This window comes from Petromyzon marinus, chromosome 23 (assembly GCF_048934315.1).
Source record: "Petromyzon marinus isolate PM22_M1 ecotype Great Lakes invasive population chromosome 23, UKy_Petmar_22M1.pri1.0, whole genome shotgun sequence".
Classification (NCBI taxonomy): Eukaryota; Metazoa; Chordata; class Hyperoartia; order Petromyzontiformes; family Petromyzontidae; genus Petromyzon; species Petromyzon marinus.
The window spans coordinates 2,168,815-2,195,714 of NC_133689.1; the positions used below are offsets into that span (position 1 = coordinate 2,168,815).

Genomic DNA, 26,900 nt, shown 5'->3' on the forward strand with positions numbered 1-26,900 from the left:
AAAATATTCGCCGTGGGCCGGGATCAAACTCGGATGGCTGGGGTCAGTAAGGAAGTGCGTTCACCACTGTGCCACTGCTCCCCCACAGCAGTACATACAAAACACAAAGATCCCCCGTATAGCCTTAGCAGACTGTCGGGGCAAGTGCTGTTAGCGGGTACTCATTTGAGGCTGAGTCGACCTAGGGGAATTCCCAGCACCGATTGAGATAATCGTCACTGGTGTTGGTGGCTGTGAGCGGGATCTGAACTCGGGTGGCTGGGTTCAGTAACGCGGTGCACTAACTGCAGCGCCACCGCTCCCCCCCTCCACCACAATACATACATACATATTCACACACGCGCCAGACACTGCAGTCTTCCGCCAATAGAATTCGCATCCGGAGTTTTGGGCTAGATTAGTTTATCTTGGGAAGTGTGCGGCAGAGTGCGAGTGAGATGATCGGAGAGAGCAAACAGCAGCAGCAGCGCTGCGCAGTGTGCGTTCAACCAGAGTGAGAGACGGACAACTTATTGGATACATATGCACCACACACACGTCGAGACACACACGTACCGTATACGTGTACACACACACACACATAGGCACACCGATACATAGACGCGCGTGGAGAGAGACACGCTCACACACGTGTCGTCTTACACGCAGGTCGCACGTATGTACGAAATCACACATGCACGCGTAAAGCCACACGCATGCAGATACATACACGTACGTATACATATACGTTAAACGTGCACATGATAAATATAAGTACGCGCTTATTTTACAAGCACATAAATACAGACACACAAAGAGGCACGTGCTTGTGTAAATATTACACAATTTTACACGCGCATATTTGACACACACACACACGCGTAACACACAGATAGACAGACGCATATACACACGCAGACATAGACACACTCGTAGATAAAGTAACGGACATACACGCGGATACATAACGGTTGGCTTCGTACGGTGCGAAAGAAGGTCAACTTACACAACTACTGCCACACACACACGGACGGACGGACCCATGAATCGCTTGGGATCTATCAGCCAGGGAGAAGGAGACGCAATGGTGAACGGTGAGTGACATCGTCTTTATTATACAAGGTAAAGATCCCCCGTATAGCCTCCCGAACATACTGTTGGGGCAAGTACTGTTAGCGGGGGGGGGGGGGGGGGGTCATAACTACGTCTCCCCAGTGGCCGATGCTTGCACACCTCATCAGGTACTCATTTAAGGCTGAGTCGACTTAGAGGAGTCCCGGAACCGGTTTGGCCGTGAGCGGAATGTTTGTCTGTGAGCCGGAATCGAACTGGGGTGGCTGGTTTCGTAGCGCGGTGCGTTAACGACTGCGTCACCGCTCCCCACAAACACACAGTAGAGTACACGAGGGGGTGGGTGGCCAGCACCACGCCCGACCGCCTTTGTCTCACCAGTGCCAATGCTTACACGCCACACCAGGTACTCATTTGTGGCTTAGTCAACCTAGGAGAGACCCAGCGTCGGTTAAGATACTGAAATCGTCACTGGTATTTGTGTCGGGTTCTAAGCGCAGCGCGCTAACTGCTGCGCCACCGCTCCCACACACAAAGACAAAAACACACCTCGCTCCCACACCACGCACACACACCACGCACACACACCACGCACACACAAAGACAAAAACACACATCACACACACCACGCACACACACCACGCACACACACCACGCACACACACCACGCACACACATCACACACACACCCACCACGCACACACCCACCACGCACACACCCACCACGCACACACATCACACACACACCCACCACGCACACACATCACACACACACCCACCACGCACACACATCACACACACACCACGCACACACATCACACACACACCACGCACACACACCACGCGCACCCACCACGCACACACATCACACACCACACACGCACACCACGCACACACCCACCACGCACACACCCACCACGCACACACATCACACACACACCACGCACACACACCACGCACACACCCACCACGCACACACATCACACACACACCACGCACACACACCACGCACACACCCACCACGCACACACATCACACACACACCACGCACACACACCACGCACACACCCACCACGCACACACATCACACACACACCACGCACACACACCACGCACACACCACGCACACACGCCACGCACACACCCACCACACACACATCACACACACACACCACGCACACACCACGCACACACACCACGCACACACCCACCACCCACACACATCACACACGCACTACGCACACACACCACACACACACCTCGCTCCCACACTACGCACACACACCACGCACACACACCACGCACACACTACGCACACACACCACGCACACCATCGAGCCAAAGACGATCGCCGCATCGCACGCTTTCAGATGCCCTTCTACGGCCGTCTGGAGCGCTCTTCCTTCCGATATTAGGTATTCAGTTTTAAATCTCCTAGATTGACAAACTATTTTTTTAAGAACTGCTTTTTGTGTTTAGATTGTAGCCCTTCCCCCGCACCTCCGATTAGCACGGTTGGCTACGTACGGTGCGAAAGAAGTTCAACATACAGTACATACACCACTCACGCTCACGCGCGAGCCTCCGTGTTTGGTGAAGCCGAGTTGACAGCGAGAGGAGCTCGCTGTCAATGCACCCAACTTTAGCCTCCCCCCTCTCCTCATCCCACATCATCATCAGCATCATCGTCGCCACCGCTAGTTACTCAACCTCATCAGCCCTCATCCTTGTTCCTCGTTCGGCCGATGTCCATGTCGAGCAGCCACCATCATCGTTGATGGAGGTTCGCGAGACTGATGGTTGCGCCAATAGGATGCTAGGGAGGGGGGGTACAGAGGATCGATCTGGTGATGCTGGGCAGTGCTGCACAAGCACACATAACAACAACAACAACAAAGTTGAACACGCAGGAGGCTTTCGCGACCAATATCATCCATAATAGAGGTTTTTGGGTTAGATCGCGTAAATATATATAAATGTGTCGTCATACCCCGCCACCACCTGACACGGCCAACTAGTAAGGGTTGTCACGAAAACAGAACGTGCCATGAGAGCTACAGACAAGGCGGAGAGATACAGGCGAGGTCGAGGCGAGTGAGAGTAATAATTATTATCCCGTTATCAACGGTGAGCTCGCTACACGACGCGTCGCTTGAGTTGCACGATCGGGGGGCTCCCTTGCGCTGTTGGGGGAGCTGCTGCATTGGGGGCCGCAGGGCGCAGCCCCTGGCGTGCACCCCCACCACCACCTCCCCCGGCTCACGGAGCGACCCTGTGTGACCCTCCCTCCCAACCACCTCCAGGAGGAGCGTGCGAAGGAGACGGAGACATCGACTCCTTTGAGTACAACAGATTCGGTGAGTGTCTCTGTGGAGGAGGCTGCCGCTGCTGCTTCGGGTTCGGAGGACGATTTCAAAGCTATTTACAGCTGCAGAGTCGGTGGTTGAAGCTCCGTTCCTCTCTGGGGAGAGGCGGATCTTTCCATGAGACAACCGCTGTTGACTTAATCACAAAGTGGTACTCGTTTAATCGACCCCGTTGTGATGATGATCAGGTGATTGGATGGTGATGTTGATGGGGTATGGATAGACGTGACTAAGAGACACTCACAGCGTGTCTAGATGTGACTAAGAGACACTCACAGCGTGTCTAGATGTGACTAAAAGACACCCACAGCGTGTCTAGATGTGACTAAGAAACACTCACAGCGTGTCTAGATGTGACTAAGAGACACCCACAGCGTGTCTAGATGTGACTAAGAGACACCCACAGCGTGTCTAGATGTGACTAAGAGACACACTCACAGCGTGTCTAGAAGTGACTAAGAGACACTCACAGTGTGTCTAGATGTGGCTAAGAGACACACCCACAGCGTGTCTAGATGTGACTAAGAGACACCCTCAGCGTGTCTAGATGTGGCTAAGAGACACACCCAGCGTGTCTAGATGTGAGTTAGAGACACTCACAGCGTGTCTAGATGTGACTAAGAGACACTCACAGCGTGTCTAGATGTGACTAAGAGACACACCCACATCGTGTCTTGATGTGACTAAGAGACACTCACAGTGTGTCTAGATGTGAGTTAGAGACACTCACAGCGTGTCTAGATGTGACTAAGAGACACCCACAGCGTGTCTAGATGTGATTAAGAGACACCCACAGTGTGTCTAGATGTGACTAAGAGACACCCACAGTGTGTCTAGATGTGGCTAAGAGACACCCACAGCGTGTCTAGATGTGGCTAAGAGACACCCACAGCGTGTCTAGATGTGACTAGGAGACACTCATAGCATGTCTAGATGTGACTAAGAGACACCCACAGCGTGTCTAGATGTGACTAAGAGACACCCACAGAGTGTCTAGATGTGACTAAGAGACACCCACAGCGTGTCTAGATGTTACTAAGAGACACTCACAGCGTGTCTAGATGTGACTAAGAGACACTCACAGCGTGTCTAGACGTGACTAAGAGACACCCACAGTGTGTCTAGATGTGACTAAAAGACACTCACAGTGTGTCTAGATGTGACTAAGAGACACCCACAGTGTGTCTAGATGTGACTAAGAGACACCCACAGCGTGTCTAGATGTGACTAAGAGACACTCACAGCGTGTCTAGATGTGACTAAGAGACACTCACAGCGTGTCTACATGTGACTAAGAGACACCCACAGCGTGTCTAGACGTGACTAAGAGACACCCACAGTGTGTCTAGATGTGACTAAGAGACACCCACAGAGTGTCTAGATGTGACTAAGAGACACTCACAGTGTGTCTAGATGTGACTAAGAGACACTCACAGCGTGTCTAGATGGGACTAAGAGACACCCACACCGTGTCTAGATGTGACTAAGAGACACCCACAGTGTGTCTAGATGTGACTAAGAGACACTCACAGCGTGTCTAGATGTGACTAAGAGACACTCACAGCGTGTCTAGATGTGACTAAGAGACACCCACAGTGTGTCTAGATGTGGCTAAGAGACACCCGCAGCATGTCTAGATGTGACTAAGAGACACCCACAGAGTGTCTAGATGTGGCTAAGAGACACCCACAGAGTGTCTAGATGTGACTAAGAGACACCCACAGTGTGTCTAGATGTGGCTAAGAGACACCCGCAGCGTGTCTAGATGTGACTAAGAGACACTCACAGTGTGTCTAGATGTGACTAAGAGACACTCACAGCGTGTCTAGATGTGACTAAAAGACACTCACAGTGTGTCTAGATGTGGCTAAGAGACACCCACAGCGTATCTAGATGTGACTAAGAGACACCCACAGAGTGTCTACATGTGACTAAGAGACACTCACAGCGTGTCTAGATGTGACTAAGAGACACCCACAGTGTGTCTAGATGTGACTAAGAGACACACTCACAGCGTGTCTAGATGTGACTAAGAGACACTCACTACATGTCTAGATGTGACTAAGAGACACCCACAGGGTGTCTAGATGTGACTAAGAGACACTCACAGCGTGTCTAGATGTGACTAAGAGACACACACAGCATGTCTAGATGTGACTAAGAGACACCCACAGAGTGTCTAGATGTGACTAAGAGACACCCACAGTGTGTCTAGATGTGACTAAGACACCCACAGTGTGTCTAGATGTGACTAAGAGACACCCACAGTGTGTCTAGATGTGACTAAGACACCCACAGTGTGTCTAGCTGTGACTACGAGACACCCACAGCATGTCTAGATGTGACTAAGAGACACCCACAGCATGTCTAGATGTGACTAAGAGACACACCCACAGCATGTCTAGATGTGACTAAGAGACACCCACAGTGTGTCTAGATGTGACTAAGAGACACCCACAGAGTGTCTAGATGTGACTAAGAGACACTCACAGTGTGTCTAGATGTGACTAAGAGACACTCACAGCGTGTCTAGATGGGACTAAGAGACACCCACACCGTGTCTAGATGTGACTAAGAGACACCCACAGTGTGTCTAGATGTGACTAAGAGACACTCACAGCGTGTCTAGATGTGACTAAGAGACACTCACAGCGTGTCTAGATGTGACTAAGAGACACCCACAGTGTGTCTAGATGTGGCTAAGAGACACCCGCAGCATGTCTAGATGTGACTAAGAGACACCCACAGAGTGTCTAGATGTGGCTAAGAGACACCCACAGTGTGTCTAGATGTGGCTAAGAGACACCCGCAGCGTGTCTAGATGTGACTAAGAGACACTCACAGTGTGTCTAGATGTGACTAAGAGACACTCACAGCGTGTCTAGATGTGACTAAAAGACACTCACAGTGTGTCTAGATGTGGCTAAGAGACACCCACAGCGTATCTAGATGTGACTAAGAGACACCCACAGAGTGTCTACATGTGACTAAGAGACACTCACAGCGTGTCTAGATGTGACTAAAAGACACTCACAGTGTGTCTAGATGTGGCTAAGAGACACCCACAGCGTATCTAGATGTCACTAAGATACACCCACAGCGTATCTAGATGTGACTAAGGGGACACTTCGACCTTCCGATCATGAGACCGATCCTCCACCACCGCGTGGTTGCGGGTGTGAGTGACGGTCCGGACGAGACCCTGGTCCGGGTGGCGGTGGTTCTGCTTGGAGGTTGAATCACGCGACCCCCCCCCTGCCCTCCCGGCACTGGCACAGGAATCTCGGACGGCGCCGGCTGCTCGCGATGCCGGAGGAAGTGCGCGCTGAAGACGGCGATCGCCCTGCTGTGCGGCCTCTGTGCCCTGCTGTCAATCATCCTCGCCGTCATCAGCTACACGGGTGAGAGACCTCGGGTGACACGGGGATGGAGGAATCTCGCTAACGCCATCCTCTTCATCGTTATCATCATCGTCGTCACCACCACCACCCCCAATCATTGCGATCAGCCATGGTCTGTCCACTGCTGGACGAAGGCTTTCCCAAGCCGTCGCCATCTGTCACGGTCGCCCGATGCAACGATCGAGGCCTCCGGTTCGATTCGTTCTCCCGGCGTGGCAGCTGAAACAACGGCGCGGGTTTCTGGAAGTCCCCCCCCCACATCCCCTCCGCCTCTGCCCACCCAGCAGCAGAAAGGGCAACACCACAATTAGTCGATGATCGGCAGGTCGCGTATGGTGGGGTAAAGTGTGGCTAATCCAACCTCTTGCAGGACGTCTGGCCCGCGTGGAAGAGTAGGCCAACATACGCTGTAGGGGAGTTATCTTCTAGAGCTCCCTCTGAGCGGAGGCCGCTTCTATCAGCAGTGGCGTGAGAGCGAGCAATTGCGGGGCTGCGCCTTTGCCTTTGCATCTGTAACTTGCGAACGGCATTTGTGTGGGCTACACGGGGTACATGTATGTACCGCGTGCATGTTGAACTTCCTTCGCACCGTACGTAGCCAACCGTGCTCAGCGGCGGTGCGGGGGAAGGACAACAAACCAATCACAAATAACAACAAGCAGTCCTAAAGAAATGAAATGACACGCGTCTTTGTGGGTGCGTGTGGCCCGGTGACACCGCCGTGGCGCCGTCGTGCGCAGTGTTCCAGCGGATCGACGGCGTGGCGACGATCATGACCGCCGAGGACCTGACGTTCAGGGACCGGCTGGACGCCTTCGGGACGAAGCTGGAGACGCTGGGTAAGTGGAAGCTCTCAACGCCCTGGAAACAAGTCGATAAATAAACGTTGAACTTTACTCACCCGACTGCCTTCCCCCCTATCTCACTGCCCGGGTGCTTTAGCTACGTTGAAGCACCCGGGCCACACGAGCAGATGGCCACAGCAGGGGCAGACCTTCATCCAGCAGTGGATAGATCTCGGCTAACAGTGATCACGACGACGACGGCTATGATGACGATGATGATGATGATCAGGTTTTAGGATGTGCTCTCGCCAGCCGTGATCAATCCACTGTTTGGATGTGGGCCTCTCCCAAGCTGTTGCCATGTGCCTCGCTCTCGCGACGCTAATGATATATATAAAGTGTGGGCCATGAGTAACTACCTGATTTTTTTGCCTATAACCTTTGGAAAATTAAACAAAAACACACTCTATATGACTTAAAATTCCTGAAGTCACGGAGATTCGATATAATTGCGCGTGAAAAATAAATATCTTGCAAATGACGGCCTGCGTTGCGTTGGCGTATCCGTGCTCTGTCAACGGCATCTTCCATCACCCTCCGTGTCGGTGAAAGCAAGCAAGCCCCCTCGGCGGCTTCGATGGTCTCTCGGCAGCAATTCTTGCGCTGGCTGACTCTTACGTGGAAAAAGATGCAAGTCCTCCGCCCAAGATGGGCCGCAGCGACCGTTGTGCCATCCACAATTGAGCCGTGGAGCGTCTCCTCCCCGTCGGAGTTTCGGGGTTCCCTCCCTTGCTCGATCGACCGGTTGGAGGGCTGCCAACACGATGCTGTGCATCCACAGACGTTCCCGATTCCCGAAATTGGGAAATAAACACCCGAATGCAGTGCGGAGTTGGAGCCGTTCAGGTCTTTAAATATCTGCCACAGTCTCTCCCTGTGTTGAAATAATTGAACAATTGTTTCCGAATTAAATTTCAACTATTCTCGCAGGCTACCGAGGGTTATAACCAGTTCATCATAAACTCCCAGGCTTCTACTTTATTTCTACAAAAAAAAATACAAAATCACTTAGCACAAAATACCGCGATTTCAAATCTGGTAGTTACTTATGGCCCACCCTGTATATACATCTACACGCCGATCCATCACTCAGTCTCGTCGGTGCATATCCCCTTCCACTCTGCCACTACCCCTGACCATCGTCTCTTCTCGTGACGTGTCCTACCCAAGCTTTAGTTTCATTAACAGTTAGCGTGCCGTGTCCTCCCTCTGATGCATGTGTCCCTCTGTCAATGTAATTACAAGAATACTACCTCCACGCTTGCATCCTCTATGCCACCCTGCCACCTCGGTGAGATTACGTAAAATGAAGGACCTTATGTTGTAAATACGTGGACGTAGACTCTTACGCGAAGAAAGATGGCTCTGCCTCGTGTCGTAATTGCTGTGTCGACGCATCATCGCTCGCCTCTGGAAGCCGCTCGCGCTAAGCCACCTTCTCCCACTTCCCCCCCCCGCCCTCCACCAGACAAGCTCGTGCAGAACAAAGAGAAATCCATCGGCGACGCGTTGCTGCATTGGCGGCAGGACGTGGACACGCTCAAGGAGTCGACGAAGCAGCTGCAGGACCGCCTCGACTTCGCGGCGCTCAGCGCGCAGCGGCTGGGCCAGATCGGCGAGCGCGTGCAGGCCCTGGAGGAGGCCACGGGGCTCGCCGGGGACCCCTCGGCGGCCGCCTCGAGCCGCGCCGGCCTGGAGGCCCTGCTGCGCTGGAGCTCGGAGGCCAACGCGACGCTGCTGTCGCTGCGCGGCCTGCCCTCGCGCGTCGGCGAGCTGGCCGCCAACGTCTCGGCCGCGGCCGCGGAGGCCGCCGACGGGCGGGACGAGCTGGCGGGCCGCCTGGACGACCTCCGGAGCAACGCGTCGTCCGCGGCGGAGGCCCGCCGGCTCGCCGAGCTGGCGGCCGAGGAGCGCGGGCGGGAGCTGGAGGCGCGCGCGCGGGAGGCCCGGGCGGCCGCGGAGGAGGCGGTCAGGGCGTGGCGGCCCGCGGTGGCGGCGCTGAACCGGACGGCGGCGCGCGCCGAGGAGGCGTGGCAGAGGGAGCGGGCGACGCTCGCGCAGGGCCTCGCGGACGCGCAGCGGGCCGTGGCGCGGCTCGACGGCGCCTTCCGCGGCCTGCGCAAGGACTGGAGCGGGAGCCGGCAGGCGCTGACGGAGCGGGTGGACGCCGGGTACCGCAACGTGTCGCTGTTCGTGGACGAGGTGCGGCTGCTGCTGCAGGAGCACGGCGACGTGGTGCGCAACATCACGGTGCTGCACGGTGAGCGGCGCGGGATGCGCGGTGCCCCCCCCCCCACCCCCGCGTATGTTCAACGAAGATCCTTACAATTTCTGCCGTGGACGCTGCGTTGAAATCCGGGGCAGCCGGTGCCCGCGATGCGTGCGGGGAAAGCAACGCGGAGGGGTGGCATCCTCGGGATTTACATTGGCGGGGCGGGAAGAGGAGCGCGTCCATCAGAGGACATCGTCGAGTTAGACGAAGCATCATACTGACTGCTTCGAAAAGTAAGTGGGCTAGGGGAGAACACGCTGAACAGAGGGGATGATGGCCGGTGGTCGAGGCTAACAAAGGAGTGGCAGCCGAAGGAGGGAAGCTGGGTGGCGCAGTGGCAACGCTCGTCAACTCGCAGCAAGAAGGGCCTGGGTGCGTTTGCGAACTCGGCCGTGTTTCTGTGTAGAGGTTGTGGGTTCTTCCCCTGTCTTGCGCGGGTTCCCTCTGGGAGCTCCAGTTTCCTCCCAAGGCTAAAAACACACGAAACCTACAGTGTAACCGGTCTTGGCCAAAACAACCCAATTCTGAAAAACGACCTGAAAATTACTCATTTGGGATTACACGCAGCAGAAACATTGCCCTCTTTGGAGCAAACTTGGCAGGACCCTCCTGAAAATGGCCTTGAATCCATCTTTTTTTGATAAACAGGACTAATATACATATTATTCCTGGCTAAACACGAGTAATATATACGTATATCAAAAAGAGGAACGTATCTGTAAGACAATTTTTGCCTGTAACCAGATGATAAAAAGGCTTAACCCTTTTGAACAATAATACATAGAGGTGTTACGATGTTCAAACACCAATTAGACACACGTATTATCACAAGGTACCGTGTCTCTATTAACCACCCGCACTCGTGGTAAAACAGATCCAACTTGGGAGATGGAGTGATGCGATCGGCCCGTAGCCAAACGCCCGGCATTGTTACCTCGCAGGCTTGAGAAGGCCATCATCCAGCAGTGGAATGATCACTGCTGGTGCTGCTGATGATGTTGGTGGCTTCGTTGAATGAAAGGATGGCAACGGCACCATTCACTCGCTCCGCGGTGCCGTACCCTTTTTCAGCAACTGAATTCAATTCGCCAAAGAAGGCGCCCTCACAGGACGTGGGCGCGAAACGTCGGACGTGACACACGCCGAAAAAAGCAGCGAGCGACGCAAATCCGGGGAACGGAGCCCATTACGGCAGGGGGACGTTAAACAGGTTGTCTTTAAAACCTAAAAATTAATGGGTAAATTAATCGTCCCGACGTACACGAACGTACATATCGTCGATTTGCATTTCAATGCCCCCCACCCACCCCCGCAAGTTCGTTCCGCTTGAACTGATGCCCGGGGTTTGCAATTTTAATTGCTCGTTGGGCCTGCGCTCGTTTAACGAGCCGCAACATTCACATCGGACGCCAAACCGGTGTGCAGTTACGGTGTGCGGTCACGGTGTGCGGTTACGCGAAGGGCGGGGTGGGAGGCTCCTAGCGCCGCTGTGCTCCATCCGCGCCAGTCCAGCGCCGCTGGGCATCGGTAAACTCAGCAAGCGCTTCACGTCCCAAGCAGCTCAAAGGGGCCGTGGGGGAAAAATTGACCCGCACCAAATATCAGATTGGTTCAAATCCGAACGAACATAACGTGCTATGATGAATGGTCGTCGCCCGAAATGTCGACTATCGCATAATTTTCGTGTTGTACGCATGCGGTAAACTTCTTTTGCGCCATATGTAGCCAACCGTGCGAATCGGGAGGGGCGGGGGGGTGCCGAAATGCGTGTGGTTCTTACCGTTGACAAGAACGAAATGAAATTGATCTCTCATGTTATATGTCTCTCTCCTCTCGTGCCCACTTCGTCTCCGTCTCTTCTTCTGCATCTCTCCTCTTCATCTCCCTCTGGCTCTCGTCTTCGTTTTGCCCGCGTTGGTCTCGCGTCCCGCCGTGCCCACGCCTCTTGCTGGTGTAATGTCCGTCCGCGCCATTTCCGTCACCTCGCGAGGAGACCGTACACACTGACCCGCTCCCACCCCCCCTACCCCCAAATATATACTTTTTAATAATAATTCCAAGCTTCGGGGGGGTCCTCCAATGCATTGGCACCACGGCTCAGTACGGTGACTCTCTCGTGGCCCCACTTTGCAAGGCCCACACGTTCTTTTAAAATCCACCGACGTCCCCAACACCAGGGTGAGACGGTTCTGTGGCTTCGAGTTTAATGATAATAATGGTAACGAGGAGAATGTATAAAGCGCATTTAAACAATTGTTCTTAGGATGGTGTGCACGAAAAGGCCGGAATTGTTTAAAGTCGACCGAGGAAAGAAGAAGTGAGAAAGACGTTTGAAAATAAATAAAGAGGCTTTTTTTACGCGGTTCTGCATAAACGGTTCAAATCCCACGGTCTGTTTGTTGAAATTTGTCAATTTCCAGGGAGATGGTTATTTCTGTAGAAGCCGCTTCTGGTTGTTCATTTTAACATGTGAAGCAGATTATTTAATTGAAGAAAAAAAAATGAGGAACCGAGAAAGCATTGAGGGAAATAAATAGGGGCATTATCTTCTCAGGAGGTGAAGGCGCAGCCCTGCAATATCTGGGCTCACGCCACTGTTGGCAGAAGGGCATCCACTAGAGGGACCTCCAGAGTGCCCCGCTATATAGAGGGTATTTTGGCTTACCCTTCCACGCTGACCAGACTGTCTTGGTCGAGGTGGGAGTACCCACGTTGTCCCCCACCACACTCGGCCCGCCAGTGAACTACGACAGGGCAGGTGGGTGGCGGGGGATTTCAGCTGCCACGCCATGAGATCGAACCGTGGACCTGTGGACTCTGGGGGTGGCTGCCAGGCAGAACTAACGGAAACCCAACATCTGGCAGCGCCACGGGTCAAGCGCCCTGACACTTGGCTTATCGTGGCGTCGACAGCAGCTCACTTCCCTAAGAACCCCAGTGACAAAACTCCTCACGCTGACCCGCAAGCCAGGCCTCGTAACTCCAACCCGCAGGTCCAAATCCAGTTCTCAATCACCTGCTAAGTCACTACCCTCATGACCTTTGACATCCTCCGTGGATATTCGCCCACCAACCTCTCCCCTCTCATCTCACTCCACTCCCCTCCACGCACTCTCCTACCTCTCCCGTGTCGCTCTCTCGCCTTATGTACTCACCGTCTACATCGGGTTCAATACACGATGAGACAGAAGCAGAGCACGCCACTGCTCATTGTGTGTTCGCGATGAACGTTTGTTTCAGGTTTAACATTCACCGTGTCATGCCCTCCCCCCGCTTCGCGTTAAACAAGCACACGCTACTACAGACTCGGCTTATAGCGGCGTCGTCAGCAGCAAGTGAGCGCCACCACCGTACCCTCCTTCCCGTCTTATCAGGTCTGCCCGGCTCCCCGGGCCTCAAGGGCGACCAGGGAGAGCAGGGCCCGGCGGGCATCCCCGGCCCCGTGGGACCGAAGGGCGACCCGGGCCTACTCGGCGAGACGGGGGCCACGGGCCCCAAGGGAGAGATGGGCGACAAAGGCCAGCCGGGCCCCATCGGCCTACCCGGGCAGAAGGGCATGAAGGGATCGAAGGGGTCGAGGGGCTCCACGGGGCCCGTCGGACCGCAGGGCCTCCTCGGGCCCAAGGGCAACCAGGGCCTGAAGGGGCCGAGGGGATTCCCCGGGGAACAGGGGCCTGGCGGAGCGCCAGGAATGCAGGGCCCCCCCGGTGATCCCTACGACCCCAAGAGCGAAGGCAAGTTGTTGTGGGGGGAGGAGCCCTTTATTGCTTTAGCATTCGTGACCATTGTTGTTAAAGTGCAAGGATAGCGCAGCAGAAAATGCCCCTCGTCTGTCCCCACCGTCAAACCGTGCCGCGACGGCAGACCCGACTCATTTCCAGGCGGCGCGCAGTCGCGCCGTGCTCAGTGCCTTGAGGACGTCGCTCGCACGTCCCCCAAGGCCCTCGCCGAGTCTCGTGCTGACTTGGCGGTGGATTTTTTTTGATCGACTTAAGAGAGCTTCTTGGCTCACAGGCTACGGAACTGAAAGGGAAGTCAGAGTGATTTCCTGCTCACGCGCACATTGAGAGAATGCTCATCTCCTGTTTACAGCCGGGGGAAACTTCCAGCGGTGGAGATTCCAGATTTCAATGGCAGGGCTGGGGGGCCCTATGTGCAGTGCGTTGATAATACGTTGATAATAAGTGATAATAAGTGATAATAAGTTGATAATAAGTGATAATACGTGATAATAAGTTGATAATAAGTGATAATAAGTGATAAGTTGATAATAAGTTGATAATAAGTGATAATAAGTTGATAATAAGTTGATAATAAGTGATAATAAGTTGATAATAAGTGATAATAAGTTGATAATAAGTTGATAATAAGTGATAATAAGTTGATAATAAGTGATAATAAGTTGATAATAAGTTGATAATAAGTGATAATAAGTTGATAATAAGTTGATAATAATAAGTTGATAATAAGTTGATAATAAGTTGATAATAAGTTGATAATAAGTGATAATAAGATGATAATAAGTGATAATAAGTTGATAATAAGTGATAATAAGTTGATAATAAGTTGATAATAAGTTGATAATAAGATGATAATAAGTTGATAATAAGTGATAATAAGTGATAATAAGATGATAAAAAGTTGATGATAAGTTGATAATAAGATGATAATAAGTTGATAATAAGATGATAATAAGTTGATAATAAGTTGATAATAAGTTGATAATAAGATAATAATAATAAGTTGATAATAAGTGATAATAAGATAATAAGTGATAATAAGTTGATAATAAGTTGATAATAAGTGATAATAAGTTGATAATAAGTTGATAATAAGAAGTGAAGATGATTTGTGTTTTGGTAGTGCGGCCCCTCCTTTACGCCCGGGCTCTTTGCCCGCGATGAGCAGCGTCGACCATATCTTGTCGAAGGCGAATTGAAACGGCACCCCCCAAGTGGCAGCTGTCCCTGTGCGGCACAAGGTGGCTCAGCACCGGGCCCGCAAGCGGGCATCGGTCGGCAAGGAGGGGTGCGACCGTTGCCGCTGCTTGTCATCCCACTTTGAGTTATTTTCGGCGTAACTTTGGCAATTTGTGTTTCCATGCGTTGGGCGCTTCAGGACTCACGTCCATCGCCCGCTACCGCATTCTGGGAGCTGAAACGTGGCCAGATTGAAGAGCGGAGCCGAACGTGGAGAGCGACAGCGTCGACCCTGCTTCTGCTGTTGTCGACCTCCCCCCCCCCCCCGTGCGTGCGTGCGTGCAGCCTGCAAGGGCTTTGGGCCGTATTTCAACGGCAGCTGCTACTCCATGTCCAACACGAGGGTGAACTGGACCGTGGCCAACGAGTCGTGCGTGGCGATGCAGTCGCACCTCATCATCATCACCTCCAAGGATGAGCAGGTGCTCGCGGCCGTGCCAGCGCCCTTGCTCGTGCAGCCTGACTTCTCCACCCCGCTCCCCCCCCCCCCGGTGGAGAAGGGATGAGGAAGGCTCTTAGCCAGAGAATCACATTGCCGGCGAACGTGCCGCACTCCATCGTGCGTAGTTATCCAACTAATTATTGTTACGATTATATTACGAGCAACGGTCGCCGAGCACAGTCCCAATGGTCCGCAATGTCAAGCGGCCAGCAACGAGCAGCACTATCAATGTTGAAACAGACGAGAGTGCAACAAGTTTCTTGGATTGAGCAAAGGTATTATCATTGTTCCTGTACGAGCTGGGGGGAAAGAGACGAAGATGAACGGGAGGGAATTCCAAAGTGGAGCAGTAAAAGGGGTGAAGCGGCAAGAGAAAGTGTTGTGACCTGCAGTGTTGTGAGTGGGTGAGTAAGTGGGTGAGTGTTCGAGTGGATGAGTGTGTTGTTGTTGTTGTGACCTGTAGTGTGGTGAGTGGGTGAGTAAGTGTGAGATTTCGAGTGGGTGAGTGTGTTGTTGTTGTTACCTGCAGTGTGGTGAGTGGGTGAGTAAGTGTGAGATTTCGAGTGGGTGAGTGTGTTGTTGTTGTGACCTGCAGTGTGGTGAGTGGGTGAGTAAGTGGGTGAGTGTTCGAGTGAGTGAGTGTGTTGTTGTTGAGACCTTTAGTGTGGTGAGTGGGTGAGTAAGTGGGTGAGTGTTCGAGTGGGTGAGTGTGTTGTTGTTGTTACCTGCAGTGTGGTGAGTGGGTGAGTAAGTGGGTGTTCGAGTGGGTGAGTGGGTGAGTGTGTGAAGGTGTTGTTGTGACCTGCAGTGTGGTGAGTGGGTGAGTGTGTGAAGGTGCTGTTGTGACCTGCAGTGTGAACACAACATGGGTAACCGAGTCCCCAACATGGGCAGAGGAATCGATGAGTGAAGTTCACGGGAACGGAAGTAGCGGTAGTAGCGACAAGACTGACCGTTGGTCGGTGAGCGAGTTACCGGAGTGAATCATTGAGTGTTGGAGCATCATCGCTTACCCTCACTGCTGTGATCAATCGAGCGTAGTGTGGTAGGAACCGGGGGCTCCACCCCAGCTATAACCGCAGGATTCCAACTTCGGCCGTTAATGCGGCGCTTTGCATCGTAGAGAGAATTGTTTTAGAGCTAAAGATGAAGGCTTTGGCACGGAACAGACTACAAAAGCTTCTGTGATGCCTCTGTAGCCAGATGAATGAAGCAGATGTTCAGTGACAGGTCAGATGAAGATTGTTGTAGAGCCAAGCAGATTTATGTTGTTCTGAACTCCCGCCACCTTCACCAACATCCGCGCTGACCAGCGTGGTGAAGTATGGTCAAATATTCCTCACAGCCCACAAGGCATGGGATGGGGTAGGGAGGGGTAGGCTCTCATCCAGCAGTGGCGTGAGACAATTAAATTGGCTGCGCATAAAGCAGGCGACTAGTAACTTGGCAGTTCCACAATGCTGAACACACATTCAGACGCTTTAAATATAAAGAGTGGCCAAAAAGCCAGGAGACACATAGGGTTACTGGAATTATTTTCACAAATCACATAGGGCAATTTAATTTATTTGAACAAATGTCCAAATTGACTTCCTTTACCCTTAATGCGAGATGGATGAATTACATTTTTATATGAATTTGGGACTCTTTTATTTAAAGATGATAACTTTGCTGGCCCACAGCCGTGTCATTGTAGCTCCTGCAGAGGGCTTCCTGGCGCCTTGCCCGTCGCCCCCACTGATGTCCCCCCTCCCCACCCCCCATGTGTACAGATATTACTGACTTTATTGTATGTAGGATGTGTAGCCATATATGCCAAAGAAATACGTAAAAAAAATTTGGGGGGGTGCTGGGGTCGACAATTGATGTAAACCTGTTGGATCAACGTTTTACGTTGACGGACAAATGGACAAACGAAACTCCGGGCTTTCATAATAGATTACAGCTCCCTTCTTGAGCATAAATACAAAAACTAATTGAACTCGTTCGTCTTTTGCCCTTTGTTTCCTTCCATTTTCAAAGGTCATCTGAATAGGCAAGATGAAATAGTGATAAAAAAATACAAAATATGAACTTCCGTACATAGGGCACATACATTCTAATGTACTCCTGCGAGGCAGCTGTGGCAGACGAGGTTGGAGGGGCAGCTTCGGTTCCTAGTCCGGGTCATCCGGGTCGTTCTCGGAGAACAGCACAACCTTCCGTGGTCTTAGCGATGCCCTCAGTCTAAATTTCTGCGGTGAGGCTTCTTCTAGGCAGAGCTCGAGACTCTAGCTCAGGTCCCGTGAGTTCTCACCCTGGCTTAAACCATATCGGGTATTTGTTGTTGTTAAAATGTTACCGTGACCCACGGCTTGTCATAATCGAATCGTGAGGCGTGGGGGTCTGGGTTCGCTCTCATTGGCTGAGCGAATGATGGGGTGGGGGCTACCGCTTCCTCCGCCGGTGATGCTGCTGCTGCGTTCTCTCACCCATAAGCGCTTTATATATATTTTTTCCAAATGTAATTTTCTTCGTAAAAATTTTCTCTAGGATAGCAAGCGCCCTAACGAATCGCCGTTCTATGGAATTTGTGATAATCGAGTTACGCCTGTATCTATATATATTTTGCCAGGTAATCCCCACTGAGCTATACAGCTCTTTTGCACAAGCGACCTGGATATCACAAATTATAGCCCAATGAAGTGGCTTATCAAGTGGAAATTTATAGCAGCCAAATACTCTAAACCAACAAGTTGATTCAAAATGTGGAGGGGAAAAACCGGAGGGCCCGGAGAAAAATCCACGCGATCACGTGGAGAGAGTCATGCAAACTCCAAAAATGCAGGCGTCAGGTAGGGATCAATCCCACGATCTCTTGTATACCAGCCGAGGTAGTTAACATCTCATAGCCACTGCGGCGCCTTATACTTCCTCTCCCCCACGATGTCTCCTGGGATTGTTTGTATTTTTGTAGGCGAACAAATCTAGGGCTTTGCGGTGTCGCGCTATGGATAACGATTGCCATGTGTCATCGATGACGTCGACGATGATGATGATGTCATCCCCCAGACGTGGCTGATGTCCAAGACGATGGGGCACTTTGTGTACATCGGCCTGCACGACACCACGGTGGAGGGCAACTGGGAGTGGGTGGATGGCACCAAGCTCAGCGGCCCCACGTGAGCCATCGCGAGGGGGGGGGGGTGCCACAGAACTCTTGGGACCCCCCCCCACCACCTCCAACTATACTGCCCCCCCTCCACTTCACTTCCCCTTTCCCACGTGACCCCTGCTGCCAGAGGCGGATTCTAGAAACTTCCCAAGGGGGCGAGCGGTCCCCGAAATCTCAAGCTTTATTAAATATGGCACCCTACGTTATTCACAACAATAACTATAAACATTCAGTGCATTTTCTCTGGTAATTATCAACAATATACAGGATCTCAAGGGGGGAGGGAGATAATCACCCTCACCCCCCCACCACCCCTGCCCCCCCCCCCCCACAACTCCTCGCATATGCCACTGCCTGCTGCTCCCATCGGCGAAGACTACAAAGGCAACTCCCTCTTTCTTGTGCCGTGGCCGTCCTTGTGAGAGGGCTGCTTATCTCAATCAGAGGCCCTAAGAGCTGAGATAGTAAAGGCCGAGTCCGGCTCGGAGCTCTATCACGCGTTGCTGTCAAGCATCAGCAGCAGAGGCGTACACCAGAAGCTGTTGGATAACTATATTGGCCTGGGGAGCCGATCGGCTGACGGGCCAACTCATGCATCGACGTGCGGGTGAGAGACGCAGAGCAGACCCCTGATTTTAAATTCCCTTACGAGTTTTATGGGTTGTCCTCAATATCACGTGGCCGGTCGTACCCACACTTTACTCTGCCGCAAGCGACCTCCCCATCGACCACCTATTTATACCGCCGGCTCGACGCAGACGGGAGGCGAGGGCCGGGTGGGGGGGATCCTATAGCGGAAACTCGCCTCATTGTGTCAGACCCTCGCTGAGAGCCTCACTTGCTGAGAGCCTCGCCTGGTGAGAGTCTCGCTTGCTGAGAGCCACGCTTGCTGAGAGCCACGCTCGCTGAGAGCCTCACTTGCTGAGAGCCTCGCTTGCTGAGAGCCACGCTTGCTGAGAGCCTCGCTTGGTGAGAGCCACGCTTGCTGAGAGTCTCGCTTGCTGAGAGCCTCACTTGCTGAGAGCCTCACTTGCTGAGAGCCACGCTTGCTGAGAGCCACGCTCGCTGAGAGCCTCACTTGCTGAGAGCCTCGCTTGCTGAGAGTCTCGCTTGCTGAGAGCCTCGCTTGGTGAGAGCCACGCTCGCTGAGAGCCTCGCTTGCTGAGAGCCTCACTTGCTGAGAGCCACGCTCACTGAGAGCCTCGCTTTCTGAGAGCCTCGCTTTCTGGGAGCCACGCTCGCTGAGAGCCTCGCTCGCTGAGAGCCACGCTCGCTGAGAGCCTCGCTCGCTGAGAGCCTCGCTCGCTGAGAGCCACGCTTGCTGAGAGCCTCACTTGCTGAGAGCCACGCTCACTGAGAGCCTCGCTCGCTGAGAGCCTCGCTCGCTGAGAGCCACGCTTGCTGAGAGCCTCGCTTGCTGAGAGCCTCGCTTGCTGAGAGCCACGCTTGCTGAGAGCCTCGCTTGCTGAGGCCCACGCTCGCTGAGAGCCTCACTTGCTGAGAGCCTCACTTGCTGAGAGCCACGCTTGCTGAGAGTCTCGCTTGCTGAGAGCCACGCTCACTGAGAGCCTCACTTGCTGAGAGCCTCGCTTGCTGAGAGTCTCGCTTGCTGAGAGCCTCGCTTGGTGAGAGCCATGCTCGCTGAGAGCCTCGCTTGCTGAGAGCCTCACTTGCTGAGAGCCACGCTCACTGAGAGCCTCGCTTTCTGAGAGCCTCGCTTTCTGGGAGCCACGCTCGCTGAGAGCCTCGCTCGCTGAGAGCCACGCTCGCTGAGAGCCTCGCTCGCTGAGAGCCTCGCTCGCTGAGAGCCTCACTTGCTGAGAGCCACGCTCACTGAGAGCCTCGCTCGCTGAGAGCCTCGCTCGCTGAGAGCCACGCTTGCTGAGAGCCTCGCTTGCTGAGAGCCTCGCTTGCTGAGAGCCACGCTTGCTGAGAGCCTCGCTTGCTGAGGCCCACGCTCGCTGAGAGCCTCACTTGCTGAGAGCCTCACTTGCTGAGAGCCACGCTCGCTGAGAGCCTCACTTGCTGAGAGCCACGCTCACTGAGAGCCACGCTCGCTGAGAAACTCACTTGCTGAGAACCTCGCTTGCTGAGAGCCTCGCTCGCTGAGAGCCTCGCTCGCTGAGAGCCTCGCTCGCTGAGAGCCTCGCTCGCTGAGAAACTCGCTCGCTGAGAAACTCGCTTGCTGAGAGCCTCACTTGCTAAGAGCCATGCTCGCTGAGAAACTCGCTTGCTGAGAGCCTCACTTGCTAAGAGCCTCGCTCGCTGAGAAACTCGCTTGCTGAGAGCCTCGCTCGCTGATAGCCTCGCTCGCTGAAGCCACGCTTTCTGGGAGCCTCGCTCGCTGAGAGCCACGCTCGCTGAGAGCCTCCCTTGCCGAGAGCCACGCTTTCTGGGAGCCTCGCTGTCCAGGAGCCACGTCCGCTGATAGCAACGCTCTCCGGGAGCTTTGCTCTCTGGGAGCCACGCTTGCTGAGAGCCTCGCTCGCTGCTAGCGCTGAGAGCCACTCTCGCCGGGAGCCGCACACGCGTGCCACGTGTGGCTCCCATTGACGGTCTCCCACGCATTCCTGGGCGTGCGCCCAGCGCGCGGTGTGGGCATTGCGTAACGTTTAACTGTTCACCGTCGTTGATGTCGTCATCATCAGCAGCAGTGGTCTATCCACTGCTGGATGAAGGCCTCTGCAATCTGTTGACGACGACGCCGCCGCTGCGCATGATTCCGCGATGTAACGATCCACCCGGCGTCTGTATGCAAGATTATTTTATAGCTCCATTTCCCCCTGCCCGTTCCTTGGCTGCCGCTCCGAAGTTATTCTTTGACCGTCGGCCGTCAACCCTGCCCAGCTATTATTGTGTGCAATTCAGAATCATATCAGTGCACAAGATACTTACCCCGCATAGGTCACGTGCGGGCGTACTTGCGTGTGTGCCTGTGTGCATGCGTACGTGTGTGTGTGTGTGTTATGTGCGGACGTGGTGGTCTCCAACCACACCCCTCCAGTGCCATTTCGGCTTTTGTAGGTGCTACTCGCTAATTGCCCCCCAAAAGCCTGCTAAGGCGACACGGGTGACCTTTTGTCTTTGTGTGCGTGCGTGCGTGCAGCTTCTGGGGGGAGGGCCAGCCCGACAACTGGGCACTGTCATTGAACGGCCGCGAAGACTGCGCCGGTTTCTCCTTCGGCGGGCAGTGGAACGACTTCCCCTGCTCCATGCAGCTTCACTTCGTGTGCGAGAGGGACGTGGACTCGGCTGTGGTTGTGTAGGAGGAGGGTGTGGAGGGCTTTTACTCCTAATAATGAACAGCGATGCCCCCCCCCTCCCGTGCCTTCCCCCCCCACCCCCACATCGCCCGAGGATTCAGAGATAGCTCCTTGGCGGGGGACGAGGATGCGGTCTTGAGTCTCCGTTCAAAAGATCGTCGCATCGTCGTCATCGCCGCTTCCTTCCCCAGGCCAGGTTTTCAGCAGCAGTTTGCGCGCTCGACGCCTGGCGCTCGCCGTGCTCTCCCACACTCTCATCGGTGCGTCGATTGGGCCGATTGGACGCCGAGAGGTTGCCATCGCCTAACTTGTTTGTGCAGGCCCATTAACTCTCCTGGGGGTTGGTTAAAAAAAAGAAGAAGAAAACGATGGTCCCGGAAATTCTGGGACCCGGGTCCATGTAGCTAATCGAGTGTGCGGGCAGTGCAACTGCACCGAGGCCCACGGACCAAAGGGGCCCCCAAGGCACCGAAATGCTACGGAGAGGGCAGAAAATTGGACCAAGCCACTCATGCCAAGCTCGATACACAAGCCACTAAGGTTGTGTGGGTTGGGGGGTGGTGATGTGGTGAGGGGGTAGGGGCTACCTGGAGCTAACCTGAGCCACATTGAACTTGGAACTGTAACAGGAGTTGACAGGCTGGAAGCACAGGGTTCCCAGATTAGAGGTTTTATATCTCGATCGAGGCTTGTAAAAAAGGTTGCACTTTGGAGAGCAGCAGAGTTGAGAAGCCATGGAGAAGGGGCGAGCTTGAGAGAGAAACTCGGCCCTTGTGCACCCGTGGACATCAATTTTCAAAGTGTTTTTGGGTGCTTTGCTGAGCTGGCCGACTTGGGCATTCAATCGTTATCAATGACACAACTAAAACAGGGTCCTTTTTTCAATCCACCGCACTCAATCCACCACCCCCACTTCTCCCCTCGAGCGATGCACAAAACTCCCTCGGGATTCGAGGGAGTTTGGTTTTTTGTATCTTGGGGCGTTTCGAATCGCAATCGGCCGTCTCGTTCGTAACCTCCCTCTTTCTTGTGCCGTGGCCGTCCTTGTGAGAGGGCTGCTTATCTCAATCGGGGGCCCTAAGAGCTGAGATTGTAAAGGCCGAGTCCGGCTTGGAGCTCTATCACGCATTGCTGTCAAGCATCAGCAGCAGAGGCGTACACTCCCCCATCAGCCCCGACACATAGCCATAACGATGGAATGCAAATTTGTGTAAAATCTCACGACGATTCTCGCACCGATGATTCGAAGCATTTATTCTCGAATGTTACACTTAAAAAAATTCATATTTTGTCAATCTAAATCGAATAATGGATTGAAAGTTATCTCAGCATGACGATACTGTGTGAATGCCTTTGTTAAAGTACTGCTTTTGAACTCACTTAACATTTGGCACATTGTTTGTAAACTTTGTGATGAGCCTGATGGTTTCAGATTTTGAGGCCCGTAGGCCTCACTTAGCGCAGCCCCGCGGGCCTCACTTAGCGCGGCCCACAGGCCTCACTTAGTGCAGCCCATGGGCCTCACTTAGCGTGGCCCACGGGCCTCACTTAGTGCAGCCCACGGGCCTCACTTAGCATGGCCCACGGGCCTCACTTAGCACGGCCCACGGGCCTCACTTAGTGCAGCCCATGGGCCTCACTTAGCATGGCCCATGGGCCTCACTTAGTGCAGCCCATGGGCCTCACTTAGCGTGGCCCATGGGCCTCACTTAGTGCAGCCCATGGGCCTCACTTAGCGTGGCCCACAGGCCTCACTTAGTGCAGCCCACAGGCCTCACTTAGCGTGGCCCACGGGCCTCACTTAGCGTGGCCCATGGGCCTCACTTAGCATGTCCCACGGGCCTCACTTAGTGCAGCCCATGGGCCTCACTTAGCACGGCTCGCGGGCCTCACTTAGCGTGGCCCCGTGGGCCTCACTTGGCACGTTCCACGGGCCTCACTGAGCACGGCCCCCGTGGGCCTCACTTAGCAGGGCCCACGGGCCTCACTTTGCACAGCCCCGCGGGCCTCACTTAGCGCGGCCCCGTGGGCCTCACTTCTCGTGGCCCTCGGCCTCACCTCACGCGGCCACACGAGACCTCCTACCACTTGGCAAAAACCGCCGGTCCAGCAAACGATGCCGTCGCTGCCAGCATCTTTATCCGCACTAATCGGGTGTCCGGAGTGCGCATGTGTGCTTGGGGGCGAACGTTTTGAGCTGGCAAACGCAGCATTGCGGCGTTGCTAAGTCGAGCGGCGTTCACCCACTGCCGTTATTATTGGATAACCCTGTAGCCACCGCGTGTTCGCACGTGTGGCGCCCCGCCAAAGGTTTATTGTTCGCGAGTCCGAATTCGGCGACAGCTTCTCGGTCTCCGGACCTGGCAACGCTCGGTAAGGGGGTGACGGTCCAAGGGGTTTTGGGAGGGAGTGGGAGGGAGAGGTTCATTGTTGAGGGGTGGGGAGGCGAGGGGGGGGGATGTTGAGAGGTCGGGTGGAGGGGGTGGGGGGGCTATTGTGACGTGCCAGGCCGGCATAGGTCAGAGGTGATGGCACTGCGACGATGCAGGATTTGAGGCATTACAGATCCACCACTGTGACAGGCGCGTCGCTTCTAGCACGATCTAACAGGCTCAAAGCGCGCAGTCCGTGTCTCTAAATACCCAATTATACTGTGATCTCGGAAGCTACGCAGGCGTTGAGCCTGGCCTATGTAATGACGACAAGGTCTCGTGGTGGTGTCATGCCTGCGAGTCGTCACACGGGGCGTGGATTCACGTTTAAAAGTTCCGAGTAAAACCCGGAGCGTGGAGTCTCAGTGCGGGGCACTGGGAGTGGCCCTCGCCGGAGACCCACGGTTTCCCTATGGCCAAGCGGTTACATCACTCAAATATTTGAACAAATTCAAACTCGGAGAGATAAGTCGATGTTATTTCCGCAAGAGTCATTGCATGCAGGCTGGCCAGACCTTGAAATGGCCGCGTGTGTTTGGCTATGCAGCAGATACAGATAAAGATTCCCCGTATAGCCTGTAACAGACTGTTGGTGCGAGTGCTATTAGCGAGCACCTAATGAAGGCCGGCACGGCGCACGAGAGCCGTGAGTGGCCAGCATCACGCCCGGCTGCCTTGGTTTCCCCACGTGGCGATGTTTACACACCGCACTAAGAGGTGCCCCTTTGAAGCTGAGACGACCTAGGGGATGGCCAAGACCAGTTCAGATAATCTTCACCGGTGTTGGTGGCTGTGAGCGGGACTCGGAACTTGGGTCACCGGGTTCGTCGTGCAGCGCAGGCTAACCGCTGCGCCATCGCTCCCCCAGACCCACATAGAGCCACACGGGAAACAGAATCTGTGATGTTTCTTTGGTGGGGGGTGTGGAGGCCAGTAATGTATGTGAGTACTGCTGCTGCTCATTTTTCGCTCATGCCGAGCTGCAAAAGTTGACCGCGTGATTTGAACGGTGGTAACCCGAGTCCGAATGTAAAAAAAACAAATGCGAGTTCCCGTTCGCCTGCACTCGATTAGCGGCAGCTCGTCGTGGGCCCGTATCGGGATAACACGGCACAAGGGGCAAAGTCAGACGAAGTCTGGGCCGATGAGCGTGGTGGCAGCAGAACATCGTGGACAGGGGCGATGCACACATCTCCTTCACGAATGGAGGATTAAAGGCACGAGCCATGCTGGTGTGATTATGGCCATGCAACACCAACTATGGGCTGTAGAGTAATGAACTGTAGTGCGCGCTCCTTGAATGGAAGAGGAGGAACAGCGACACGACACGAACTCTATCTCTGCTGAAGCCCTCTCGTTGTGGCCAGCAGCAGACCTCGAGATTGGCATCTAGCTCATGAACACATTGCTGCCATACTCAGTAATAGAATAGTCTACGGGCATTGAATGTCTATGGGCAATGCCAGTCTAATGGACCGTATGGTAAACCACTGAAGTCTGTGCGCCTTCACCGGAGGAGGAGGAGGAGGAACAGCGACACGACACGAACTCTCTCTGCTAAAGCCCTCTCGTCGTGGCCAGCAGCACCAGCAGACATCCGCATTGACATCCAGCTCCTGAACCATATCGCTGCTGCCATCGTGCACAAGAGTAGAGCATAATCTTGGAAGCGTGGTGTTCCTCACTTCCCCCCTTTCGTCAATAAAGCTCAGACCAACAAATGAGCAATACACCGACGATCTGAGCCACGGAGTTTTTGCAAGCGGAGCGTCACCTGCTTTGTTATCCGGGGTGCATAGAAAACTGAAGGACGTTCAGAGCGTTAGAATGGGAACGCATGCATTAGTGGATTGTTGATGGCAGAAACTCCTCACGTCTCCCTAAGCCGCCCCCCTAAAGGATTGTGAGGATGGTGGAGTAACAAAAACAATCCATCAAAAGATGACACATTAAATGGGGATGCTGTTGCTGTGTTGGCAATGGGAAACAAACACAATTAACAATAACAAACACTCAACACACGCGTCAACAGCCACACTGTGGCCTTATAATAATAAAATAAAATATAATCAGCAATGTTTTGAGCAATCGCCCGTCTTGTGTGCTGTAAAGGGCCATTGTCTCAAACGTCTCCCCATTTATAACTATATTATTGAGGCCACACAGTATTGTTGACGAGTATGTTGTTCGTGTGTGCGCTTTACCGATTTAAAATGGCGTCGACTCCACGTGCAAGCCCCTCGTGACGTGGAGCGCGACGGGTGGTGGAGGGGGTGCTGGGAGTGTCATGACTCGGCGAGAGACGAACGAATTGGAGGGCGCTTTTTCTGCTCTTTCGCACCGTTGCTGTTCCTTGAATGTGCGTCGAATATCGGAGTTTGAATTATTCCGGGCTGTGCGGTGTTAATTGCCCTGACTGATTGTTGGTGGAAAGATGATGCGTTACAGTCCAACATTTACACGGTTTTTTGTTGTTGTATTATTACCCAGAGCCGATTTCTGTATCACTAATTGAATACACGTTTCACTTGCTTCCGAAGCGGAATCTTGCCGTATATGATGATATGGTGTCACGTTTGTGATTATCGTACAATTTTAGCACCAAAGATTTTATATTTGACACAAACAATAATTACTGTACTGTATATATATATATGCATACATCAATGGCATATAAACGTTAAGATGTGCGTAAA

The 26,900-nt window shown here is 53.5% G+C and overlaps 2 protein-coding genes across 2 annotated transcripts in view; one reads left to right on the plus strand and one right to left on the minus strand.

Annotated features, from left to right (window-relative positions):
* The window catches only part of CLU (clusterin), a 38,207-nt gene extending 35,417 nt beyond the window's left edge, over window positions 1-2,790 (minus strand). The window contains exon 1 of the mRNA XM_032959366.2: window positions 2,761-2,790. Coding sequence (XP_032815257.2) covers window positions 2,761-2,775 — 15 coding nt within the window. The 5' untranslated portion in view covers window positions 2,776-2,790. The remainder of the gene's footprint in view (window positions 1-2,760) is intronic.
* LOC116945162 (uncharacterized) lies at window positions 332-26,900 on the plus strand. The gene is made up of 9 exons (XM_032959369.2): window positions 332-1,073; window positions 3,354-3,407; window positions 6,695-6,817; window positions 7,558-7,656; window positions 9,131-9,922; window positions 13,309-13,668; window positions 15,199-15,335; window positions 18,407-18,516; window positions 21,616-26,900. The coding sequence occupies exons 1-9, from the start codon at window positions 1,022-1,024 to the stop codon at window positions 21,773-21,775; spliced, it is 1,887 nt and encodes a 628-aa protein (XP_032815260.2). The 5' UTR covers window positions 332-1,021; the 3' UTR covers window positions 21,776-26,900.